The sequence below is a fragment of the Python bivittatus genome, unplaced genomic scaffold (genome assembly GCF_059951505.1).
Source record: "Python bivittatus isolate LINGU-HERP-01145 unplaced genomic scaffold, Pbiv_v1 ctg000070_np1212, whole genome shotgun sequence".
In the NCBI taxonomy this organism is placed as follows: Eukaryota; Metazoa; Chordata; class Lepidosauria; order Squamata; family Pythonidae; genus Python; species Python bivittatus.
In genome coordinates this window covers 56,804,438-56,827,958 of record NW_028277034.1, presented here as the reverse complement: position 1 = coordinate 56,827,958, position 23,521 = coordinate 56,804,438, and the positions used below count along the sequence as shown (strand labels likewise).

Genomic DNA, 23,521 nt, shown 5'->3' with positions numbered 1-23,521 from the left:
AAGACTCCAGAAAGCTCCCGAGTGTGAATGTGAACCCACCTTAGCACACCCTACTGTGGAGCCTCAAATCTTCCACTAACCTGGGTTAAGGGTGTGGGTTAAGCCAAGTGGCCCAGGAATGGCCAGCGAGCTGCTCCTCCCAGGCCAGTCTCTTAGCCCCTCCATCACATCATCTCTCCATCCTGAACCTTGATCTCTGCCAGGGTATCGTCAAAAAAGTCAAGATGGTGGCCACGGTGGTGGGAGCAAAGCCCCGATGTTTCTCAAGTGCATCGCTTTGGTCACATGTTGTGGGCGCCATCTCAAGTTTTTGCAGCCCCCCCCCCCCATCTGCTCAACGGATTCCCCAGAGAGCAGGCAGAACTCTCCTGGGCTTCATCAGGGAGGGCTTCAGGGTGGGATTTGCAACCTGGGGGAGGGTCGTGTCATTGGTTGATCCTGGCTTCCCCCCATCCAGTGCCTTCCAGACACGATGGGTCCAAACTCCCATTGCCTCATCCTGTCCCAGCCGTGCCTTTTTACTTATTTATCTATTATGGATTCATGAGATTCATACCTGCCTTTCCTTCGGCAGCTCAAGCTGACCGAATAGTGCTCCTTCCCCCGGGAGCTTCCATGTTGAGGGTGGATGTGAACCTGCCCCCCCCGCCCACCTTTCCTAGTCTAGCACCTTCCCACCCCCCCACCCCGGGCCAGACTGGCACACTTTGGCTCCTGAGACCTGTGAAATCCCCCATTTCCTCAGCCACCCTCCGGGCTCCCCAACACCCCTTCCAAAGCTTCTGCCAAAAGGCTGTGCAACAACTCTTCCCAGATAAGTTGGGACTTCAACCCCCAGGATCCCCAGCCCGTTGCATTCCCAGGACTGTGAGGCTGGGAACGGAGTTTTCTGGACAGCAGAATCATGACATTGGCTGATCTCTCGTACCCGCCCAGGACATCATCTTGAAACGGGCAGCGGATATTGCCGAGGCCTTGTACAGTGTCCCGCGCAACCCTAACCAGCTGACATCCCTGGCCGGGAACCACGGGCACTCGGGCATGATGGGCGTCAACTCCTTTGGGAGCCAGCTGGCCGTCAACATCAGCGAGTCCACTCAGGGCTCAGAGCAAGGTAGGCCAAGAAGGGGACGCTGTGCTCTTTCACATAACTGGAACCGTCCCAGCTGAGGACGCCCATCGAATGACTTTCATAATCTGGCACTTGGGGGGTAGACTCCTCCTAAACCTGGACGCTCCATGTGCCAATCCATGCTAAGCACCGTCTGGCTAGAGTTCTCTTCCTCTCAGCTCCCTGGGGGGCAGAGAAGATTGGGTTTTCTCTCTGTCTGCCCTGCAGGATACCCGCGCAGCGCAAGCAGCGTCTCGCCCCGGGGCTACGTGCCCAGCTCCACCCCACAACAGAGTAACTACAACACGATCACGTCCAGCATGAACGGTTACGCGGGGGCCGCCATGACCGGTCTTGGGGTGCCAGGGTCGCCCAGCTTTCTCAACGGCTCCACTGCCAACTCCCCCTATGCCAGTGAGTATCATGGCTGTCTGACAGAGACCTCTAACTGGGCACCGGTTGGATTACTTGCTTGCCATGGAGGATCCTTGTGGGCAACTTGGGGGGAATTTTTTTGGAGCAGGTGTAAGTAGGCTGGGGAAAGCCCTTGGCGGTGAAACGTCTCTTCCTGCAGGAGGGACGGTAGCGTAGGAGCCTTCTGAGCTGGCTCTTGGTCCATCTCGCCTGCCCAGCTGAGCTGGACTCAGCTCCCCCAAATCAGAGAGAGCGGGTCTGTCCCACCCATCCCATTCTTTTCCATGGGAGTGTGGGGAACTGTCTGGGCAGGCAGGCAGGGTGTGGGAACATGGGGCCTAGCCGCACCAGAAACCTGTGGGAAGAGAAGCCAGATGAGATCCACCACTTGCTGGCCATCAGCCAAAGCTGCAAGAGAGTCCCAGACACCCGAAAGGTCCAAATCCAGATCAGGGTTCAAGCAGGCGCCCTGTTATCCAAGGAGTGGTTCTGGCAGCCCCAAGAGAAAACATGGTTTCCAACCCTTGGTGATTACTCCCTCCAGAATGCTGGCCTACTCAGGAGTAGCACCTATTCTCACACAGGTCTCGACTTCTTAGGAGCCCTTCCTTGCAGGCATGCGTCTGGTGGTGCTGTTGGGTGATCCATGGGGTTTCTGGCCAGAGTCCAGGACTGTAAGAACCCCCTTGTTGTGGGCCTTGGTTCCCCACCAACCATGCTGGAGACAAACTCTGGACTTCGATTGGTTTGGGTGCCCAGATCCAGTTCATCCAAGAGACCACTGGGGGAGATGGGTGGCATACAAATTTAATCAATCAATCAATCAATCAATCAATCTCTGGAAGAGGGCATGACCTCCCCGGACACACCAAAGATCTGGGGGAGGCTCCCTGGGCTGGAAGATTTCCTTCTAGCCCCTTGGAAGACCCAGGTCCTTCCCAAAACCTGGAGAGCAAAGGGGACCTTGGCATGCAAAACTGTTTCCAGTTCACGGCCAAAATGGGGTTAGAAGGTTGTGGGGTTTGGCACAATGGCGGAGAACGAACGGAGGAGCAGGAAAGCCAGCCCTCCCCTCTGCCCAGGGCTTGAAGCTCTCCCCTCCTCTGCCCCACTGACCCCTCTCCCTCTGTCCCACACAGTCATGCCATCCAGTCCGCCCCTGGGGGCCTCCTCCACCCCAGCCGGCGTCTTCTCCTTCTCCCCCGTCAACATGATCTCGGCGGTCAAGCAGAAAAGCGCCTTTGCTCCCGTCGTCCGGCCACAGGCCTCCCCGCCCCCTACTTGCACCAGCACCAACGGGAGCGGCCTGCAGGGTAAGTCGGCCTCACGGCTTGTCTTCCACCAGGGCTACAATCCTGGTGACCACAGCAAACTTGTGACCTCCCCTATGGATAGTCTAGGACAGTGTTTCTCAACCTTGGCCGCTTGAAGATGTGCGGACTTCAACTCCCAGAATTCCCCAGCCAGCATGGCTGGCTGGGGAATTCTGGGAGTTGAAGTCCGCACATCTTCAAGCGGCCAAGGTTGAGAAACACTGTCTAGGACCTACACGTGTTATTCTTGGTGCGTAGTGAACCAGAATTCCCATCATTCCCAGCTCACTAGCCTGGGCAGTGGGAATTATGGCAAGGCGGGTTTGAGTGTTACCCCAAAAAAAGAATCTGTTTTTTGGCCTCCCTGTTCCCATTCAGCTAGAATTTGCTTGGAAAGGCCTTCTCAGGGGGGAAAAAAGAATGGAGAAACGTTTATGGCAGAACGTGGCCTTTGGGCGCCGGTGCAGTGAGGAGCTGGCCGCGTTCTGCATGTGCGAACCGTTTTCGCTGCACAGTCCTCTCTCCCACCGCCTGCAGCTCTGACTCCCTCTGAACCCCAAAGGAAACATCGCTTGTCAGCAATACAGTGGCTGGAAGACCACCCCCGAGAGAGTCTCCAGCCCCCTGAGAAGGCTTTCTTGAGGCTATAAAATAGAAGCCTCTTTTCTTTGCTCTTCTGAGGACCTGAAAAGAAGATATTGGTCCAGTTTGGACTGAATCTCTACTCAGATTCAGATGTGCAGGCGCTGGGATTAGCTGCAACCCGTTCAGCAAGACAGGGAACTGGGGCATGGGGCCAAACTTCAACTCCCAAGACTTCTCCCCATTGGCCAAACTTCCAGAGGCTGCTGGGAGTTGTAGTTGAATAACCCCACAGGTTCCCCCTCCCAGCTCCATGGATTAGCAGATTTGTTTGCAGGCCATATGAAGCAGAATCCAGAGCTAATCCCATTTTGGCCCATGTAGCGAAATTGGGTAATCTTGGAAATACAGGTAGTCCTTGACTTACCACCATTCATTTAACAACCGTTTGAAGTTACGACAGCACTGAAAAAAGTGACTCACGACCGGTCCTCACACTTACGACCGTCGCAATGTCCCCACAGTCACGTGATCAAAATTCTAGCACTTGGCAACCGGCTTGTATTTATGACATTTGCAACATCTCGGGGTCACACGATTGCCATTTGCAACCTTCCTGGGGGGCTTCAAACAAATAAAGTCAATGGGGGAATCTGGATTCACTTAACGATCATAGCAAAAAAGGCCGTAAAATAGGGCATGACTTACTTAACAGCCACATTGCTGAACGATGGAAGTTCTGGTCCCAATTGTGATCATAAGTTGAGGATTACCTATATCCTGACTCTCTTAATCAGGAGGAAGAAGTGTGTTGCTTTGGTCCTGATCAGGAAGGAAGGAAAGTTGGATTTTCCAGCTTGAAATGTCCTCGTTCCCTTCCCTTCCTCCCCCTGTTCAGACTTCTCGCCATGTAATGTGAAGGTTGGAGCAATTCGGGGGGGGGGTCTTCTGCTCCAGAGTATATTGGAGGAATTTCATGAATAGCAGAGGGCATTTCCCTTAAAGTAACATCTGCTTGGAGGCATCTTCCGTCACCCCAAAATGGTTGTGGATCTAGGTGGACAGAAATAAGCCCACCTTTGGGAGGAGGGGGCTGGTTGGACCCTGTCTTTACCCCCAAGAGTTGCCAGGCTGACAGGGTTTAAATGTGCCTTCGTACAACAATACAGCAGAGTGTAAAAAGGCTGCGTCATTTGGAAGCGAAGATCCTTCTCCTTGACCTGCTGCTTTTTTAAGCAGACAGATTTGTTTTTAAAATAAAGAGCTTTCAGCCAAGTGCACCCTCAGTGAGGACCAGTCTGTTGTCTGGGCTGATTGGTAGCAGACCTTTGAATCCCCCAAACCCTCAGCGGACAGTTTTGCTTCCAACCCAGCAAAGGCACGGGGGCTGCCCCCTTGCTCAGGAGGGGAACTCCTTGACTGGAATTAGAAGACCTGCCAGAGGAAGCAGCTTCTTCCCAGTAACCTCCTTGTGCTGCTTTCTTCCCTTGCTCTCCCCACTCCCCTTCCTTCTGAACACCCTGGAATGGTGTCCCCTCTAAGCCTCTCCTGTTAGAAGAGAAAATGGGGAAACTGCATTATTCGGTAATCAAAAGCTTTTGGGGGGGCTCTAGTTGCTTCCAATCTAACACCAGGATAAGGCATTTTCTTGAAAGGAATCCGCGTATTGCTTCTCTTGTTTTAATAGATTCTCAAGTATGTCTCTACTGCAGTTTTTGCGCTTCTCTAACTGCCTTTCCATTTTTATTTCTTGGCCTTCCTCTTTTCTTGCTTCTTCCTCCTTCCTTCCTTCCTTCCTTCCTTCCTTCCTTCCTTCCTTCCTTCCTTCCTTCCTTCCTTCCTTCCTTCCTTCCTCTCCCTTTCTCTCTCCTTCCTTCCTTCCTTCCTTCCTCTCCCTTTCTCTCTCCTTCCTTCCTTCCTTCCTTCCTTCCTTCCTTCCTTCCTTCCTTCCTTCCTTCCTTCCTTCCTTCCTTCCTTCCTTCCCTTGATCCCATCAACCAGACCAACCCTTTGAGGATTCTGCAGACAAGTTTCAAACACCGTCTCGGTCACTCCAAGGATTGGCTTATTCTTAATCACAGTATGTTCCTTCTCTCCTCCTGCTGCCTGGCCTCCTAGCTTTCTCTTTTCTCCGCTCCTCTCACCTTGAATCAGTGCCACTCCTCCATAACAGCCTCCTAAGGACTTGCCTCGTCCACCAGAATGAAAGCAAACGTGGTGGGGAGACGGGGGGAGATGGATAGGTGGATGTAAATATGCATGCATTTATCAATTTGGGGCATGACTCATATATTTCCTAGGTGGGCATATTTATATATGCTTCTCTGGGCCGAAAACCTCCTTTAGACAGTGGGCACATTTAAAAGCAACAGCTACAAAGATCAAATGTCAGAGATTTAAAGCCAATTCAGAAAAGTCTTCTTGTCTCCTTGACCTATCAGCCTTGCCCAGCTGATGTCCTCCAGCCAGATTGAGCCTCACCTTCCAGAGGGACCAGCTTACGGTCAGGCTTAGCTGGGAATTCTGGGAATTGAAATCCAGATCGTTTGGCCAATGCCTGGTCGGGAAGTCTGACTTAGGTTTGATCTTGCCGAAGCCCCACAAGGATGCACGCCACCAGGAGCAACTGCAGGGCGTGGTCCAGAAAGTCAAGATGGCAGCCGCGACAGGGCAATCAAGGCTCCACCAAGTTTTTAGGTGCATCGCACTGTCACGGCCGCCATCTTGGCTTTCTGGACCACACCCTGCAGACCTGCCTGACATTGCAGCCTCTTGGTCGGCTGGTTGCCTCCACCAGCCTGCCAGCTGGCCAAGAAGAGTCATTGCCATGTTTCTAGCAATTGGGGCGCAGGTGCAGCAAAAATGGGAAAGTTCTCCTTGACTTTTGGCTTGGGAGTCGGACACAGGAAGCCAGCTTGACATGCCGTTGGAGGCCTGCGTAAGGGACGTTCCTCTGTGCAAAAAGTTACCTGCACGCACCTCAGTTAAGTCAAGGTTTAAAAAATCTACAGGACCTGGGTGAGCATATGTTGCCCATGCAAAGCCGGTGGTGCACTCGGGGCGGTTGCATGCTGGGCACGTGAAGCTCGGCGTATCTCCAGAGCAGGGGTTCCGTGGGGTCTTCATTGTTGAGGCCGGGCTTGACGCAGCCCTCCTGTTTTCCAGGCCTGTCGGGGCTAATTGTGCCGCCCATGTGAACTGGAGATGGGAGGACGTCTTCCCCAAAGACAAAGCAGCCGGCTGGCACTTGGACTTTGAGACCCTCAGCAGGACGCGTGGGCCTGGTGCGCAAGATCTGGGTTCCAAATTCTCCTCATCCCTGGTGACTTCCAACCTGGCTGGACCCACGCCACCAGGTCCCCCTCTTCGGCACAGGCTGCATCGGGGCTGAAGGAGGCTGATGGTCTGCAACTGCCTGGAGATCTGCAGCTCTGGATTGGGGAGGGGCTCCTTCCTTAAAGAGGAGGAGAGGGTCAGGGAGGAGATCTTGGAAGGGACGGGAGTGCTGCCACCTCCCCTCAGGGGGCCCTCCGGCCTCCCGTCCCACCCTCGTTCAAGGATCACAAAGACAGAAGGAGACCCTCACCCAGGCAGGCTCCCTCACTCAGGTAGACTTGCTCATAGCCAAGAGGGGCTATTCCTTTCACCACATGTTTGCTTTCCTAAAAAGCTTGGGGTCCCCCCACCCCAAGGAAAAGATCTCCCGTGCGAACCAGGCCCTGAGCGCCAGCCCTCCCGCCCCCCGGACTCCTGGGCCCTTCTCCTCATCCGCCTTGTCACTCCCATCGCCTCGGCAGCGTGCTGCCGGAAATGTGCTGGGGCAAGGGGAGGGAGGGGAGCGCCCCCTCCCTCCCAGGAGCCGCCTTGCAACGCAGGCTGGTTTGGATTCAGCCCACTCCCCGTCACCCCTCCCCCGGCTCCCCCTTTTCCCCGAGCAAACCGAAGCTGGCTCGGCAGCAGCGACCCTCGGCAGCTCCTGATTCTTTGCAGACCTTTCTGCCTTAGCTTCTGGCCTCGCCCGTCCCTGACTCACAAGTAAAGCCCCGGCGCTCTTCCAGCCCCGCATTTTTTGGCAGCAGAGCAGCTTCCTGCGAACAGAGGTCACCCAGCAGCTTTCAGGCCCTCGGCAAGCTCTTCTCTCCCCGGCACATTCAGCCCGAAAGGGCGTTGCCAAGGTTCGCCCAACGGCACTGTGCCTCCGTCTGCAAGTGCCCTCATGGCTTCCAGTCCGAGCAGCCCTTCCCCAAGGGAAATGCAGGAATGCCCCTGACCCTTTCACCCTCATCCTGCTCCATCTTCCCTCTTCCCTTTTTTCCCAAACGCTCCAGAAGTCCACCCACGAGGCCCCCGGGAGCATTTGTCCCCCTCGCTGCCAGTTCACCCCTCCAGCAGGAACGCGGATTCCTTCCGCCAGGAAGGGACCCGGAACCTCTACAAGAGCCCCACTTGGGGTGGGGGAGGAGAGGAAGGGGGGCTTGGCCAGCCAAGGCGTTGCGGTTGAGCTGCAGGCCGGCCGGGCTGGTCCAGCGGATGAGAAGAGCGGTAGCGGGGGCAGGAGAGGGGACCGGCAGGTCTGCGGGTGCCAAGTGACCCCGAAGAGGCCACCCTGTTCCCTTTGGCGGCCAGGAGACCCAAGATGAGGGATCCCTGCCGGAACCTTGTTTCACTGGCTTGGGGCCCCTCCAGCTCCACGTCACCCATCAGCCCTCCAGGCCAACTCAGCTAAAGGCTGGGATAGCCATGGGTGATGGGAGCTGTAGTCCCACTGCAGGGGAACTGGTTTTCAGTCTTTGAAGCTAGCCTAGAAAAAAAGGAGGGAGGGAGGGAGGGAGGGAGGGAGGGAGGAAGTTCTTTCTAGTAACGATCCATCTTCTCCTAATACAATTAGGACTGAGAGAACACTCTCTTTGCAAGGGAACCCTCTTCCGAATCCATCCATATTCAGAGTAAATGGATGTTTCATCCCAGATTCCCAGTCTGGCCATCCCCCAGAGAATTCTGGGAAGTCTCGTTTCATGGCCAAGAGTAGTTCATTCTAAGTTTAAAGTCCACAGCTGGGTTGGGGGGCCCAAGCCATTCTCTGGGCAGGATGGCGCGCACACACACACCCCTCTGTTGCCCCTTGCTAAAGCCAGCAGATTTGAGAGCCAGGGAGCTGAGCGAATTGGCACAGAAGATTCAGGATCCCTCACCTGCCGCTTCCAGCTTCACCAGAACATCCCCTCCCTGCTCCCCCTCCCAACATTACTCCGTGACCCTGACGCAATTCTCACGCCTAAGCCATGATTTGCACACCCCAATTCCACGCTCTTCTGTACCAGGTGTAAAAGCGAACGAAAGCCAAACATCGCAGGCCGACCCATTGCGATGCCAGGGCCAGAGTGCCCTGCTGGGCCTTTCTGGAGGGGAAGAGACCCAGTTGCTCCTCCTCTCCCACCTTTTGCACACCTTTTTCCACAGCCTGCCTTTGCGCTCCAAGGCATCCCCGGCCGGAGAAATTTCCCCAGGACTCTGATGTTCTTCAGACTTGGTGGTGGCCACGCAATAACCTCAGACTCCAGAGAGCTGGAGAGTAGGATAGGAAGCCAAAAGAAGAGAAAAGCATGCCCCCCTCCCCCCACATCCAGCCTGACATTTGTGACAACCGGTGATCTTCCATCGTCTCCCCAACTAGCTGCCTAAAGAGTCAGGCCAAGCTTCCCAGGCTGGCCGGGCACTCCTGAGGGATGACTCGAGAAGGTCAACCCATCTCTGAGCAGGAAGAAAGAGAACAAATTCGGCTCCCCCGAGGCTTATGAAAGGGTCAGGAATGGCTTTGGAAACAAAAAAAATGAGAGAAAGCCTCGTTTCTCTTTTCCACATTCCACTTTTACATGCTTTTGTCCCCACCCCTAGAAACAATCCTCAGACCTTTGTGAACTGCTGGTCTGCTGGCCTCGCCTTCAGTTCTGCGTTCAGCTGTTCTTTTCAAAACCGAGAGAGAGAGAGAGAGAGAGAGAGATTTTCTACCACCAACCCCCAATTCCTTGTCACCCCTTTTCCACTCATCTCTTCTCTTCCTTTTGCAAAAAGAAGATGAGATCCAAGCAGGGGCCCATTTGCAAGCCCCCGTCGAAAGGAACCGCCGAGCTCGGACGCAGCTCCTTCTGGGCGGGCGCCCCTGGCATGTCAGCCCCCCCTCGGCCTCCTGCATTATTTTTCTAGCCTTATTTCCAAGCGGCAAAGAGGGAGGGGACGTTTGTAAATAAAAGACTGCTTGGACGGAAGGCCCTCCGAGTCGGGGTGCGAGTCTGTCTGGCCAGGTTTTGTTCGCTGTGTATTTATCTTTGTCGTTCGGAACATCCTCTCTCCTGTCTCATGTTTTTTATGGTCTTTTCCCCCCCTTAGTTTTAATTTTATTATTTCTTTCTTCACGGTCCATTGTGTGTCCTGTGATGGTGTCCTGTTGTACAATACCATATGTTGATAAATACCTGGCTGCACTGTTTTTCAATGTAAGCACATGTAAATTAACTATTACTGTCATTTCTTAGGAAAAGGCCCTAGAATATATCAATATACCACCTTAATTGGCTCCGGAAGCAAGTCCCTCTCTTAATTTTCAGCGGATTCCTGTCTCTTGTGGCAAAAGAGGGTTTTGCCCTTTTAATCCCGCTCAACAGCCAGAGCCGTTTCCTCTACATCATATTATGTCTCGCTTGATCCGTTGGAAGCGGAGAAAAGCTATCCCTGTGGCAAACTAAAGGCAGGTGACGTCTTTTTAAAAAGAAAAATTCCCAGTTGCATCTGGAAGCTTGTGTCAGTGCACCGCATATACCTTCCCGTTGATGAGATGCAGTCAACACTATGTTGGCTTACAAGATGGTCGCCAACCTAGAGATCCTAGATGGGAAATGCTGGTCAAAGCATGCAGTGGAAAGAAATGCTGTGAATGTTCGTGTCCAAGAAAAAAATGGATGGTCGTGGTGGCTGGAGAGCACAGTTGCTGTGGTCCAGCCCATCTGAAGGACACCAGGTTTTGTAGGGGAGGGGCTGTTTGCATGGTGCGGAGGACACCAGCCGATTGGATGTGGGAGCTCTATGAGTTTATAACGTTAGGAACCCAAAGATAAATTTTAATCCAGAAAGTGTAGCAGTTGCACACCAGGAACAAATGTTTGGGAAAGTTTGCATTGGAGATTTCTGGCATTCTTCAGATCAACCAGGCACACGCATATCCATCAGTACTGGCTGAGCTACTAAGGAAGTGCGGCATCTTCCCAACGGGGGAATCATCTCAGGTCTGGGGTTCAAAAGGTGCCTCGGTCCAGGCATCCAAAGCTTTTTGCCCTTGCTCATCCTCCATGCATCGTCATTCATTACACTGCATCAGCTTAGAGCAATGTTTCTCAACCTTGACAACTTTAAGATGGATGGACTTCAACTCCCAGAATTCCCTAGCCAGCATTCCTGGCTGGGGAATCCTGGGAGTTGAAGTCCACACAGCTTAAAGTTGCTGAGGTTGAGAAACACTGCTCTGGGACATTCGGCACTTGATCCTCCATTGGTAGTGCAACACGCAGAAACAGCACGAGGTGCCTTCAGTTGCCAAATGGCTGGTACCGAAGCAGCGATGCCAGCTTCTCAAAGACCTGCAGCCTTGAATCCGTTCATACGTTCCTTAGATTAAAAGATGTTTGGAAAAAGTGAATTAATTTTAGAACTTTAATCAGAACAGAAGGGTTTGGATTCATCCGCTAGCAAAAGCACACGCAAGGGAGGATTCCGTTCAAGGGCTTCCCAAAACTGGCATCTCCTTGCCAGAGGATCGGGGGTCTGCAGGGTGGGGTCAAAAAGAGTCAGTGCACATAAAAATGGGCAAAGTTTCAATCACCCGGGCTTGGCCACCATCTTGACTTTTTTGACCCCACCCTGCAGACACCCCTGGCCAGAGGCCTCGTCTTTCATTGTTAGCCATTCCCATATCGCCCCCAAAAGAGGACAGAAGTGGGCATAGATTTGCAGAGCCAATCTTTAGGCCCAAATACACATTTTAATATCTCATTCCATAATGCAGAGGAAAATGAATTGTGCCTGTGCTGCTGAGGCTACAGGTACACGTACACACGTGTGCACATGCATACGTGGGTGTCAGCCCCGCTATGGGGACCAAATCAACTCCACCAGAAGGCTCAAACTATGTTTATTACTCTTGGCTCCAGTAACAGAATCTTGCAAGTCTGACTGGGCTTTACTTCCCCTCCGCCCCACCCCCTTACACTCATGTGAATTAGGGGGGTGTCTGCCTGAGTCACTTGTGCAGTTTTGGACGTAAACCATGTTTTTTCCCCTTGGTTGGTAACAAATCTGACCTGTCGCTGTCAAGGTCACCTTCCTTGCTCTCTGCAGTGGGCAACTGAGTGCCCTTGCTAGTTTTTCTTCTTCAGTTTAGGATTTCTCAACAGAGCTAGTGGGACAACCCTTCAAACAGGCCATCTTCTAGAAAGCGGGATGCCACCTCTCCTGTTTTGGGGACATAGAAAACAAAAATCTGACTGCATCATCTTCCAAGAAAGAAAATGAGCTCCATGTTTCTTGTCTGTGGCAAGAGTCTCCCACCAGCTCAGCTGTACCAGAGAAGATGGCTTTGCAGATGATTCTCAGCGATTGGACCACTTGCCCCCATCCATCATTTGGCAGTCTTTATTGCTCGGGAGGGGGGGAAACAGCAAGAATCCTTTGGGGGCAGCCCAGACGAGGGGCAGGTGGTCCCCCCCCCCTTTTGCCAGGTCCTTCTCAGCCGCTGAGACCAGTCTCAGGTAAGGGCAGAGTGACGGCACACCCTTCCTCTGGATGCGCTTGGTTCAGAGGACTTTTCAGCCACACTCTCAGGACTCCTTGCAGGGATCAAAGCTAGCTAGCAGCTCAGTTTGGTCAATTGTCTTCCTTAGAAAATACAGCTATAGTCTTCTGAACTGGATGAAGAAGTAGGCCAGGCTGGGGAGAGGATGATTTTGGCCCCCTTGCAACGTAAGTAAGAAACACCTGAGCATCCTTTCAGTGAACTGTTGCCTTTCCAGTCTGCCTGGATTCTCTTCCACTCATTCCCAAAGCTCATCCCAGGCCGCTTTTCCAAATCTGGCTGCATAGTTCGCAAGCCAGCATCCTCCTATATTGCTGCTGCCCGGCAGAGGTGCCTGCTGGCTTTAGCTGGGCAGCTGGCATGGGGCTCCTCCTCTTCGTCCTCGTGTCCTCCGTCTGGCAGGCCTAGCCATAAAATCAAATATTGTCCGGCTTTTCAAGCGTCTGGCTTTTTGTTTTCACTTTGGATTGTTTTCACAACAGTAGGGATTCAAACGTTCATGTATTGTGAGCTGGAAAAATATTGGAATTGAAAAACCAGTCTTTCTGAGGCTGGAAAAAGTCATTGCATATACATGTAGGCCTAAGTACATTTTTTCTGCAGTTTTTCACTGATTTTTGTCGCAGATGCCAAGTTAAACAGTTAGGGTGTCCTCCTTTCCAATTGTCCGTGTCCTCCTTGGCCTGTTCAGCTATTTGGCAACCCTAAGCTGGGATGACCTTCACGCCTTGGGTGACCTTGCTAAGAGTGCATCTTCTTGGCATACGATCCCAGCATTCTTCTTCGCCCATCCCTGCCACGGGCACCCTCTGCCACGATGAGGCAGTGCAGCAGCGGGCAGCTAGTGGAGAGAGAGGGACTCAGAAGGGATTCACCGGTATTTTTCACAGCTCTCAGTGATGACCCGAACCCTGAAGCACCACCAAAGCCATTCTAACGTCCTCTAAGAACCAGAAAGAAAACCGGAAAAATTCCCCCCGCCCTCTGGGAAAGAAAACTTCCGAGAATATGGAAGGCAGAGATTTTTGGCACCTGGTTCCAACTCTGCAAAGGCCCAGTCACACTTGCAAGCTGCTCCCTGTTTTCCTTGCCCCTGGAAAAGTCCTCTGCAGGGATGCTAAAAAAAACAAAAACTACACGTTCATAACTGGAGCAGAAAAAGCAATTGGTCTCCTCTTTGGTGGATTTTTCCAGGAAATCCATCCTCTTCCAATCCATCCTCTTTGGTGGATTTTTCTGAGCCAACTGCCTGTCTGGTTCAGAATGCCAGTTGCCCAATGGTGGGCAGGAAGGAGAGGAGGGCAGCAGTGAGGGAAGAGAGAGCGGAAAGTTGAAGTGGAAATATGTATCAAAGAAGAAAAAAGGCCCAGGCCAGGAATGGGGAAAATCTGATTCTTGCAGCTGCACTGCCGTGTTTTCACAGCTGGCTCAGCTGTAGCTCTGTGTCAGCATCGCAACTCACTTGGCAAAGAGGCTTCCGTCAAGCCAAGGGTGACGTCATTCTTGGCCATCCCAACACAGCCGGAAAACACCTTGTGTGGGAAAAGATAAACTTGAGCGCAACTCCCAGGGACCTCGCAGTCACACGTGGAGTTTCCTTGGCAGCTGCCCCACGGAATGGGCTTGCCCCTGCCTTTCCAGCTAGCTTAGGGAATTTCTGGTGGTCTCCCATCCAACTCCTAAGCAGTCCCACCAGCTGCTTAGCTTTTTAAATTAAGCCAGGCTTGGCTCAGTATTGCCACTTAGCTGGGTCCCAAAATGCGTCTGTATGCAAGTGGATCTATGTGCAAAGGCCAAAATAATAATAATAATAATAATAATAATAATAATAATAATAATAGGAGGAGGAGGAGGAGGAGGAGGGGATGAGGATGAGGATGGGGATGGGGATGGGGATGGGGATGGAGATGGAGATGGAGATGGAGATGGAGATGGAGATGGAGATGGAGATGGAGATGGAGATGGAGATGGATTCCAAGGATCAAATTTTACTAGCCAAAAACGATGCACGTGATAAACTTTGTTCTTCTAGAAACCCCTTAATCCCAATCCTGCACCGAAGTATGTTTTCAACATGAAAAAAGACTTCAGTTTTTCCAGGATGAATCAATAGTACAAGCATCAACAAATCATAGCCTTCTGATCTGCCCTTGCGAGGTCTCTGCGCCTCACTCTCAGCTTTGCACGGCAGTGAAATCCTCTGATCCACGGATTCCCATGCATGTAGGATTTCCACGAACAACTGCTTCTGAATGTTGATGATCCTGGCCAACACCTTTGTTTCCCCTTGGCTGGGAGGAAATGCAGCTACTGTGCATCTTAATCAACATGATGGAGTATTCCCTGTTGACCAATTCGATTATGAAAGATGTTTTCCATGACATAGTTTCTCCTCAGTCCCTAATCCAGCATTTCCCAGCCTCATCAACTTTAAGATGTGTGGATTTCAGCTCCCAGAATTCCCCAGCCATGCCATGCTGGGGAATTCTGGGAGTTGAAATCCAGACATCTTAAGATTGATGAGGCTGGGAAACACTGCCATAAACTCTTCAAAGCTCAGCTCAGAAACCACTGCTCCATCTATTGCCAATCACACCTTCCAAACTCCTCCAGGAGAACATCTGACTGTTCAAGTCAAGGCAGGGGTGCTCAAGAGACACCCCTCTTTCTTTCTACAGCGATTGCCTATAAGGATGGTGCACAGCCTCACCATCACCAAAGCATCGTGGAAGGTGGTGCTGAGGGGTGGTACAGTCCTGTCCAGCTCATACCCACACCCCTCCTTTGAGAGAGGCTGTAACAGAGCACTCGAGCCCCTGCCAGGGCATCAGCAGCCTATCCACATGCAGAGACTTCAGGTTACAAGTCTGGAGGAGGCCCCAGAAGACAATGGCCAGCCTGGCCTCTCGCCTGTCGTCGTAGAAGACTCACGTGTCCAGGTGCGGCGCCCCCCCCCCCAAGCCATGCCTGGATCAGGCAGGCTGACCCCAGGCGTTTTGGCTCTTAACACACTTCCTCTAACACACACAGCGCCAAGGTTTTATAGCTCTGGCCGGCACCGAGCCTGCCCATCATTAAGAGGTCTTTTTTTCACCCAACCCTAGTTGTCTGGAATTCATTAATTTTATGAGTTTCACAGCTTTCCTTGAGTTCTTCTCCAGCCCCACGTCTGGGTCCGTCTTCTGCCCCCCTTCTTCCAACTTGCTCTGCCTTGTTGCCCCCACCCCACCCCACCCAAACATGACAGGCTGCTCCCTCCCCAGGCTAGCCATGGTCTCCTTTCATCGTCAAGGTCCAGCTGATCCTGAGCCGGTTGAAGGTCTCCTCACTCTGGAGCCACCAAGACAGATGCCTCCTCTCACCAACTGGAGGAGGAAAAGCAGGCTGCGGGTGATGGCAGACCCACGAGTCGCAGCAGGGGAGGCGTGTAGCGGCAATAGCGGTGGATCCTGCCCCCTCGTTCGCCACCATTCCTTTGCTGCAGCTCATATGGGGGGCCCACCAACCAGGTTTATATTTCTTTAAGATGGGAGGTGTGAGGCATCGAGCGAGGAGATTTGGAAAGCCAGACCCTTCTTGCTCATTCTTCGGGCAGCAAAAGACCCCAGGTTCGTTGTTTGAAAAGAGCCATTGGAATACCCTTCCGTTGGGGGGGCCCAAATATACCCTCAACACAGTGGCATCTTCAGATCATGCACAGAGCCACACACTGATTCAGGAATGGGCGCCTCGCTTCATGCTGAGTTCCCCTGTCCTGACGGGCACAGGGAGCGGATTCATCCGTGACCCCGAGAAGTCCGCACAGCTCTTCCCTTCTGCAACAGGAGAGGCGTTTCTATGCACAGGGGGCTTGAAGGTGTGCGTGTCTGCGCACATGTGTTGGAAGATAAGGCACATCTGCGTGCGTTTTAGAAATTGTGGCCGAGAGTACTATTAGATCTGACAGCCCAAACTGAATGCTTTTTATAGACCCATCTGTTTAGAGTTTCACGTACCAACCGAGGCCCATCAAGGCAGTTGCTAAAAGCATTGGAAAGGAAGGAAACTTTGCTGAGTATTTTTTCAGCCCCACCTTGAACGAGGGAGGGGACAAGCTATGCTATCCCCCCCGCCACCCGTTGCCATCCCAATGCCACCCTGCTTCCCACTGCCCTCTTTCATTGACTGCCCGCTTGAAGGTCAGTCCAAACTCACAGCTGCAAAATGCCCAATTGGCAGCTATGGCTTCCAGTTATGGGGGGAGGAGAGGAAAGAAAACAAGGCTGACCCTCTTGCGACCCCCCCCTCCCCAAATGAATGTCTCTAAGGACCTCAATCATCTCAGAAACTAAACATGGCTCCAAATCATTCAGATGGATTACGGCTGCCCGGTCCAACAGAGAAAGGCCGATGCCTCTCATGGGTGATATTGAGAACCTGCAGCTGCGTTAACACGGTGGGAAAAACTTGGATAGTTTTTATCTTGGTTTGGTTTCCCGTGGCTTAGCCCTTCTCATCCGCTGAGGATTCAGCGAATGGTGCAACTGCTGAAGGCTTCGTCCAGGAAGAAAACACAGCAGGTCTGCAAGCTGGGCAAAGGCAGCTCTTTCCTCCTGTTAGGAAGGTGCTGCGTTTTCCCTCCTGGGGTCGGACTCTGCTGGCTTTACATTTTTAAAACTGCCCAACAGCCAAAGCTGTCCGGGCAGTTCACAATGAAACCCAAACACGATTTGAGTTAAAACATATACAATCAGATCAAATCCAGTACAAAACAAAGGCAGCACCCAAACGAGAGGGCAGCAGGGCCATCCTCGAAGTCTAAGACCACACGAAGTAGAACATGGTTAGAACAGGATGGAAATGGGACTCAATGCCTAGGAAAAGGGGAGGTCTCCCTTGGTGCCAAAATGAGGCTCAGGTGGGCCCCAGGCGGGCCTCTCTGGGGAAGGCATCTCATCAACTCCAGGAAAGGCTCTCCCCTTGTAGGGGCCACCTCACCTCCTTGAGGAGGCCTCACTGAAGACCTTCAGGAACGTACAGGAAAAGGGGCTCATCCTGAGCCATCAAAGGCTGTCAGGTCAAAGCCAGCACTTTGAATTGGATCCGGCAGTCAGTGTAAATGGCGAAAAACTGGCATAATCCTGTACGTTCCTATCAGCCAGCCCCACTGAGCAGTCCAGCTGCTCTATTCTGAACCAACTGAAGTTTCCAGACTGTTTCCACGTATAACACACTGCAGGAATCCAGAGCGTGGATCAGTTGACGTGGGCTTGACCCCAGGAGATGCAGAGCCAAAGCCAACATGCCATCTGAGTCCATTTTGCTGGGATGTTAAAGGAGTTAATGTTAAACTGATGACATAATAGGGATTCTCCCCCATGCGTTGAATCATCTCCCTCCTTCTGTCCCATTAAAAATCAGATCAGGGGCCTCTTTGGAAGCAAATTGGGACAGAGCCCCAGGTATTTGCAGGCCCCGAGAAATCGCCCCTTGATGCACCTTGAATCTTGTTCTTCTGAATCTCGTCCTTCACCTCAGGAGGCAAAAGGCCTGGGGCTAACCCTGACACTCGCTCCCCCCTAGAATGAAAGACCTGGCCCTAAATTTGCTTGTTTTCCTCTTCCCATCCCAACCTTCCTTCCTTCCTTCCTTCCTTCCTTCCTTCCTTCCTTCCTTCCTTCCTTCCTTCCTTCCTTCCTTCCTTCCTTCCTTCCTTCCTTCCTTTCCTCATCCTCACTTCCCTGATTTGAATCAGGAGCCCACCCATAAAGGTGGCAGTTTTTCACCAAATTTCAGAATTTTAACTAGGCGCAAAGGACCTTTTGCAACTCCCCACCCCCCCACCCCCAGTTAGGTAGATATATGTTTTTCTGAATTTCTCCAGAGAACTGAGAAATCCTCCCATCATTTTGGGAGAGCAGGGTTCCCCATTTGCAGTACGTGGGCTCACTGCATTTGGAGGGCCCGCTGAAAGTCCAGTAAAAAGTTGCAGGAGAATTTCTCCACCCAGCACTAATGAAAAACCTGGCAATAAATGCTGAACCCCCAGACAGATTGGCTGTAAATATAATGATGAAAAAGCATTCCCAAAGTGCTTTGAAGATGCAAAAGTACAATTAAAGCCCCCCAAATGCTTCAAAAGGTGAATTGGCACTTTTCTACATACCTGCTACCTCTTGTTTCACTCTCAAAACATGGGGATAGCCCATCGTGCTGTGAGATGGGTGGGAAAGCAGTGTGCCTGAGCCCTTCGGGGCAAAATGAAAAATCTCACAGGTGAGATGGGCAGAAATATTAATCAGATGAATAAAATGTCTTGCCAAAGCTGAAAAGAGGCAGGCAAGTCTCAGCTGCTCAGAGTGAGCTGAGTTTTTCCCATCCTATTTTCAGCTTTAAGGTCTTTCTGGGCGTCTCTTCCCCCTCCACCATCAGAATCCCCATCCTTACAAATCGTCTGGCAGCTGTAGCTCCAATCCTGAGTCGCAGGCTAGCTTTTCTTGGTGGAAAGCAAAACGAATGTTTGTGCAAATACACTCAATCGCTCTCGTATAGACACATGCATACAGACACACTTACAGCAACCCCCAGAAGTGGACATATGTGACGCACAGAAGAGAGAAATCGACATGAATTCAGCAGCTGGCCATTTCTCAAAATGCTTTGTTTGGATGTCGAAAGAGGATTTTCACCTGCCAAGCTGGAAATCTATGCCTGATTCCCAAGAGGGGAATTCAGTTCCATTCCATCTCTTTTCCCTCCCTCTTTCCTCCCTTCCTCTCCCTTCCTCTCTTTTTCCTCCCTCCCTCCCTCCCTCCCTCCCTTCCTTCCTTCCTCTCCCTTTCTGTCTCTTCCTCTCCTTCCTTCCTTCCTTGGCAGAAGTTAGGTTTGAGATCTCCTGTAAGTCTTAGCAAAGAACCCATATTTGTCAGCTGAGAAAATGCTTGTCGTTCTCCCTCAACATGCTCCAGAGCTGAGTTCTGGCCTTTAATGTCAATGTTGCCGCTGCCTCCCAAATGTTGAAGAGGAAGGGTAAGTGAATACTGTCTGAAATTCTTTTATGGATGTGCAGGAGAAACTTCATGTACATTTGGGCAGCTTCTGCACAGCTCCCTCGCCCAAGAGAATGTCTTTCTGGAAAGTGGCATAGAAACCCAGGGTGTTTCTCTCACTCCTGAGAGCACGCTTGGCCCTGACTTGAGTCAACAGAAAACTAGCCTGGCGTGAAACATGCCGCCAGTATTGCCAACCCCGACTGCAGAATTCCTCGACTGGCAAGACACAATCCCGCCTCTGCGGCCTCCCTCGCCCTCCAGCTGGGAATTCTCCTGGATTCTCCTGGGGGTGGCTGGTGCCCTGGTGACACTCCCCGAGCTGTTCGCCAATTTTATCGTCCCTTGGAATTTATTCATTAATTACTTAAGATTGTTTTATATTGTATTTTAATGGATTTCATCTCTTCTGTAAACCGCCCAGAGTCACTTTTTAACAAGATGGGCAGTGACAAATTTGATATATACATAAATATAAATACAAGAATACCTCGGTTCACGAATGCTTCTGTTCATGAACAATTCGGTTCGCGAACAGCAGCGTTCGCAAATTTTTGCTTCCGTTCGCGAACTCCGCGTCGGGTGACGAACACGACCCGTGGCCACCTTCCCTGCTCTGACACGTGGTCGTGGCTCCCTCGAGGCGAGACCACGGTCGCAGACAGACACTTGCTGTGAAGCTTTTTGGTGTCGCCTCAAATGAGGTTAGTGTTCTCTCTCTTCATACTCTACTGTACTGTCCTTTGTTTCATATTTTTGTGGTTAAAAAAAAATACGGTTCAGAACGGATTAACCTTATGGGGAAATTTGATTCGGTTGGTGACCAATTCGGTTGGCGACCACGTTCGTAGGGGTCAGAACGGATTAACCTTATTTACACTGAACCTTATGGGGAAATTGGATTCGGTTCGCAACCAGAATCGTGGAATGAATTAAGTTCGTGAACCGAGGTACCACTGTAAATTAGGTTTATTGGATAGAATTCAGCGCTCTTCACCCTCGCTCGGACCAGCCTGCGATTTCCTATCCCCACTGCTGATTCCTCACCTGCCTCTGTTCCCGGCCACTGCCAGTGCCTGACTTCCCTCCAAGGTCGTGGATAGCGAAGCCTAAACAGGCATTATTGCAGCAGCCTGGATGGTCGACAACCGTTCTCGCTGGGGGCGCGTGACACCAATCTCGCCAACCGGGCTGGCTGCCTACGCGCTTCCAGGCGCAATTTAAAGTTCTGGGGTTGCCCCATCGAGCCCTTTATGGCTTGGCGCCAGTTAGCTACAGGACCGTATCTCCCCACCCTCCCAGCCATTAGGATCATGCTGGGAGAAACAGCGGACGGTTCTTCACCTTCCAGAGGTCAAAGAAGCTGAGGCTCAGAGCAACGTTCTCAGTGGTGGGGCCGGCCCCTTGGATCGGCCTCCCCCTTGACGTTAGACCTGCTGTTGTCTTGGCCGCCTTCCAGAAGATGCTGAAGACTGAACACTTCCGCAGGGCATTTGGGTCGGGATGCCTCTTTGCGTGGCCTTCTGTGTATTGGACTTTGAGTCTTTCTCATCTTATCTTTGCTTTATGGTCCTTGTAAGCTGCTGAGAGTCAATTGCATTGCAATGGGGGAAAATCTGAGATAGATTGATGCTTAGATAGATGAGGATAGATAGATAGATAGATAGATAGATAGATAGATAGATAGATAGATAGATAGATATGATATAAATATGCTAGAGAGAAAGTAGAGAAACAGAAGATACATATAGATAGATGATTGATTGATTGATTGATAGATAGATAGATAGATAGATAGATAGATAGATAGATAGATAGATAGGTAGATAGGTAGAAAGGTAGAAAGGTAGAAAGGTAGAAAGGTAGAAAGGTAGAAAGGTAGATAGATAATAGATAGACCTACCTTGAGGTGCCCATACACAGTGTCAAATAAGTATTCAGATATTGGAGGAAGTCTCCTTTCACACCACTACAGCCAAGGATATCCCCAAGGTAGGGTCAGAAAGTCAAGATGGTTGCCATGATTGAAGCTCCCCATTTTTTTAGTGTGCCACAAAAACAGGCCATGCTTCGGTCAAACCACCATGGCCATCATCTTAACCTTTTTGACCACATCCTGCAAAGACCCCTGACTACAGCTTAGGACTATCTCACTTGCGAGCTGGGAATGAGATGAAGGTGACATCACGGCAGGAAAAAAAGGTTGTCAGGGCCTGTTTTGGCTGTGAGTTGGGGAGAAAGGGAAAGGCCTTTGCAGACATCAAATATTCCAAAAAGCGCTTTGCTGATGCTGCACGACCCTGGGAAAAGGCACTGCTGTTTTAAGGACTTGCTGAGCGGTGCACAGTTCCAATGTCTGCAGCTCTGCTTTGAAAAACGGCCTACCCAGCTTCAGATAAACCCGCCCTCTGTCTACCTCCCCTTTCTAACACATGCATGTGCGCGCACACAGACACAGAAATTGAAAAAAAGCAAAAGATAGCATTTAAAACAGAGGCCAAGGCAATGAGGCCAGAAACCATTTCCCCTTCCTGAATTCTGCAGTCTTCTCTCAGGGAACAAACGTGCCAGTCATTTTATAGATACAAGTAATATATGCCTGTGCACAAAAGATGATGTAAACTTGCATAAATGTGATTTATGGAGATATCAAAACCATCTGTGGAGCCAACCAAAAGGGAAGAAAGAAGGAGGCCTTTGCGTTGCAAGCAACTTCCGGTTCATGGCACGTCCACATGGTTTACATTCTGCGAAGGAGCCCCCGGGAGGTTGGCCAATTCTTCGATGTGCTGATGCTCTGTTGGTTTGGGGGTCCCACCCCACTGAGCTGTACAAAGCAGCACATCTCCAACTGCAGATGGGCTTGCATTGCTCCTCCCCACCATCCAGTCCCTCCCCCATTTCTCCCTTAATGGATACTGGAACCAGGAAGCTGGATTGGAAGAAGATGAGCGTGGTTTTAAAACTGGAGGAAGAAACATCAATCGCCTGTGCTGTGTTGATGGCACTACCCTGATAGCCCCAAATGCAAAGGATCTGCAAGCCCTAGTAATAAAAGTCAAAAAGCACAGTGGAAAAAATGGGACTAATATGAGATATAAAGAAGACCAAACTAATGAGAACAGGTAGAACCACCTGCCTTAGCATTGGCAATGAAGATATCATAGTGGTGGATGGCTTCTGCCTTTTGGGATCAACCATCAACGGTAAAGGAACAAGCAATCAAGAAATAACTACAGACTAGCACTTGGTGGAGCAGCCATGACGGCCTTGGAAAAGATACTCAAAGGCCGTGATGTGTCTATACCTACAAAGATCAGAATCGTGCAAGCCTTGGCTTTCCCTATGACACTCTATGGAAGAGAAAGTTGGACTTTGAAGAAGGAGGATAGGAGAGTATTGACACCTTTGAACTCTGGTGTTGGAGAAGACTTCTGAGAATACAGTGGACAGCTGAGAAAACAAACTGATGGATCATCAAACAAATCAACCCAGAGTTCTCACTCGAGGCACAAATGACCAGGCTCAAATCATCCTACCTATATGAAGACCCAGCTCTCTGGAGGAGGCTCTGATGCTGGGAAAGGTGGAAGGAAAGAGAAGGAGAGGATGATCGGCAGCAAGGGGGATGGACTCAGTTTCAGTAGCGATGGAGGCACCATTGGAAGACCTGAAGGACCAGGTTAGGGATAGATTGTCATGGAGGAAATCTATCTGTATAGTTGCTAGGAGTCAAAAACAATTTGTTGGCACATAATCAATCAGCCATCCAAAGTATAGGCTGATGCAAAGTAGATCTTACCTCTGTAGAATTCTCACATAGAAGCAGTAAGACTTCAAAAGGGGATTTGGACCAATGGAAGAGGCAGATCTCTGGATGGATCCTAGCCATGGCCAGGTTGGATGGAGGCTGTGCACCGGTTGCTGGAAGAGGACCGTTCCTCTTGCTGAGCTATAATTACCAGGAACCAAGGCCTGGACAGCAAGAATTGCAATGGGGGAGCCCCTTGGCCTAGGCTCACTTGGCCTAGACTCCCAGCTGGTCTTAGGGTTAGGAACCAAGGCCCCATATCCTGAGGCTGCATTTAGCAGTCCACCCACTTCAGAGAACAGGCGTGGTTAGCACTGGCCTCGGACTTCCAGTTGCTTCAAACGAACTAATTGTCCAGGGTGCAAACGTTCCCTTGTGGGATTCTCTTGGGGAGTTGGACCTCAGAGGGAATTGCTTCTC

The 23,521-nt window shown here is 51.2% G+C and overlaps 1 protein-coding gene across 4 annotated transcripts in view; it reads left to right on the top strand.

The window, feature by feature from the left end:
• LOC103053804 (transcription factor COE1-like) overlaps positions 1–6,822 on the top strand; it is an 82,930-nt gene extending 76,108 nt beyond the window's left edge. Inside the window, exons 14-17 of one of the 4 annotated variants that reach the window (XM_088133235.1) lie at positions 937–1,114; positions 1,340–1,525; positions 2,665–2,838; positions 6,586–6,822. In XM_088133235.1, coding sequence (XP_087989361.1) covers positions 937–1,114; positions 1,340–1,525; positions 2,665–2,838; positions 6,586–6,617 — 570 coding nt within the window. In that variant the 3' untranslated portion in view covers positions 6,618–6,822. Of the gene's footprint in view, positions 1–936; positions 1,115–1,339; positions 1,526–2,664; positions 2,839–5,421; positions 6,251–6,585 lie in introns of those variants that run through there. The other 3 variants (XM_088133234.1, XM_088133237.1, XM_088133236.1) reach the window with 3 other exon arrangements.
• The last annotated feature ends 16,699 nt before the right edge of the window (positions 6,823–23,521 follow it).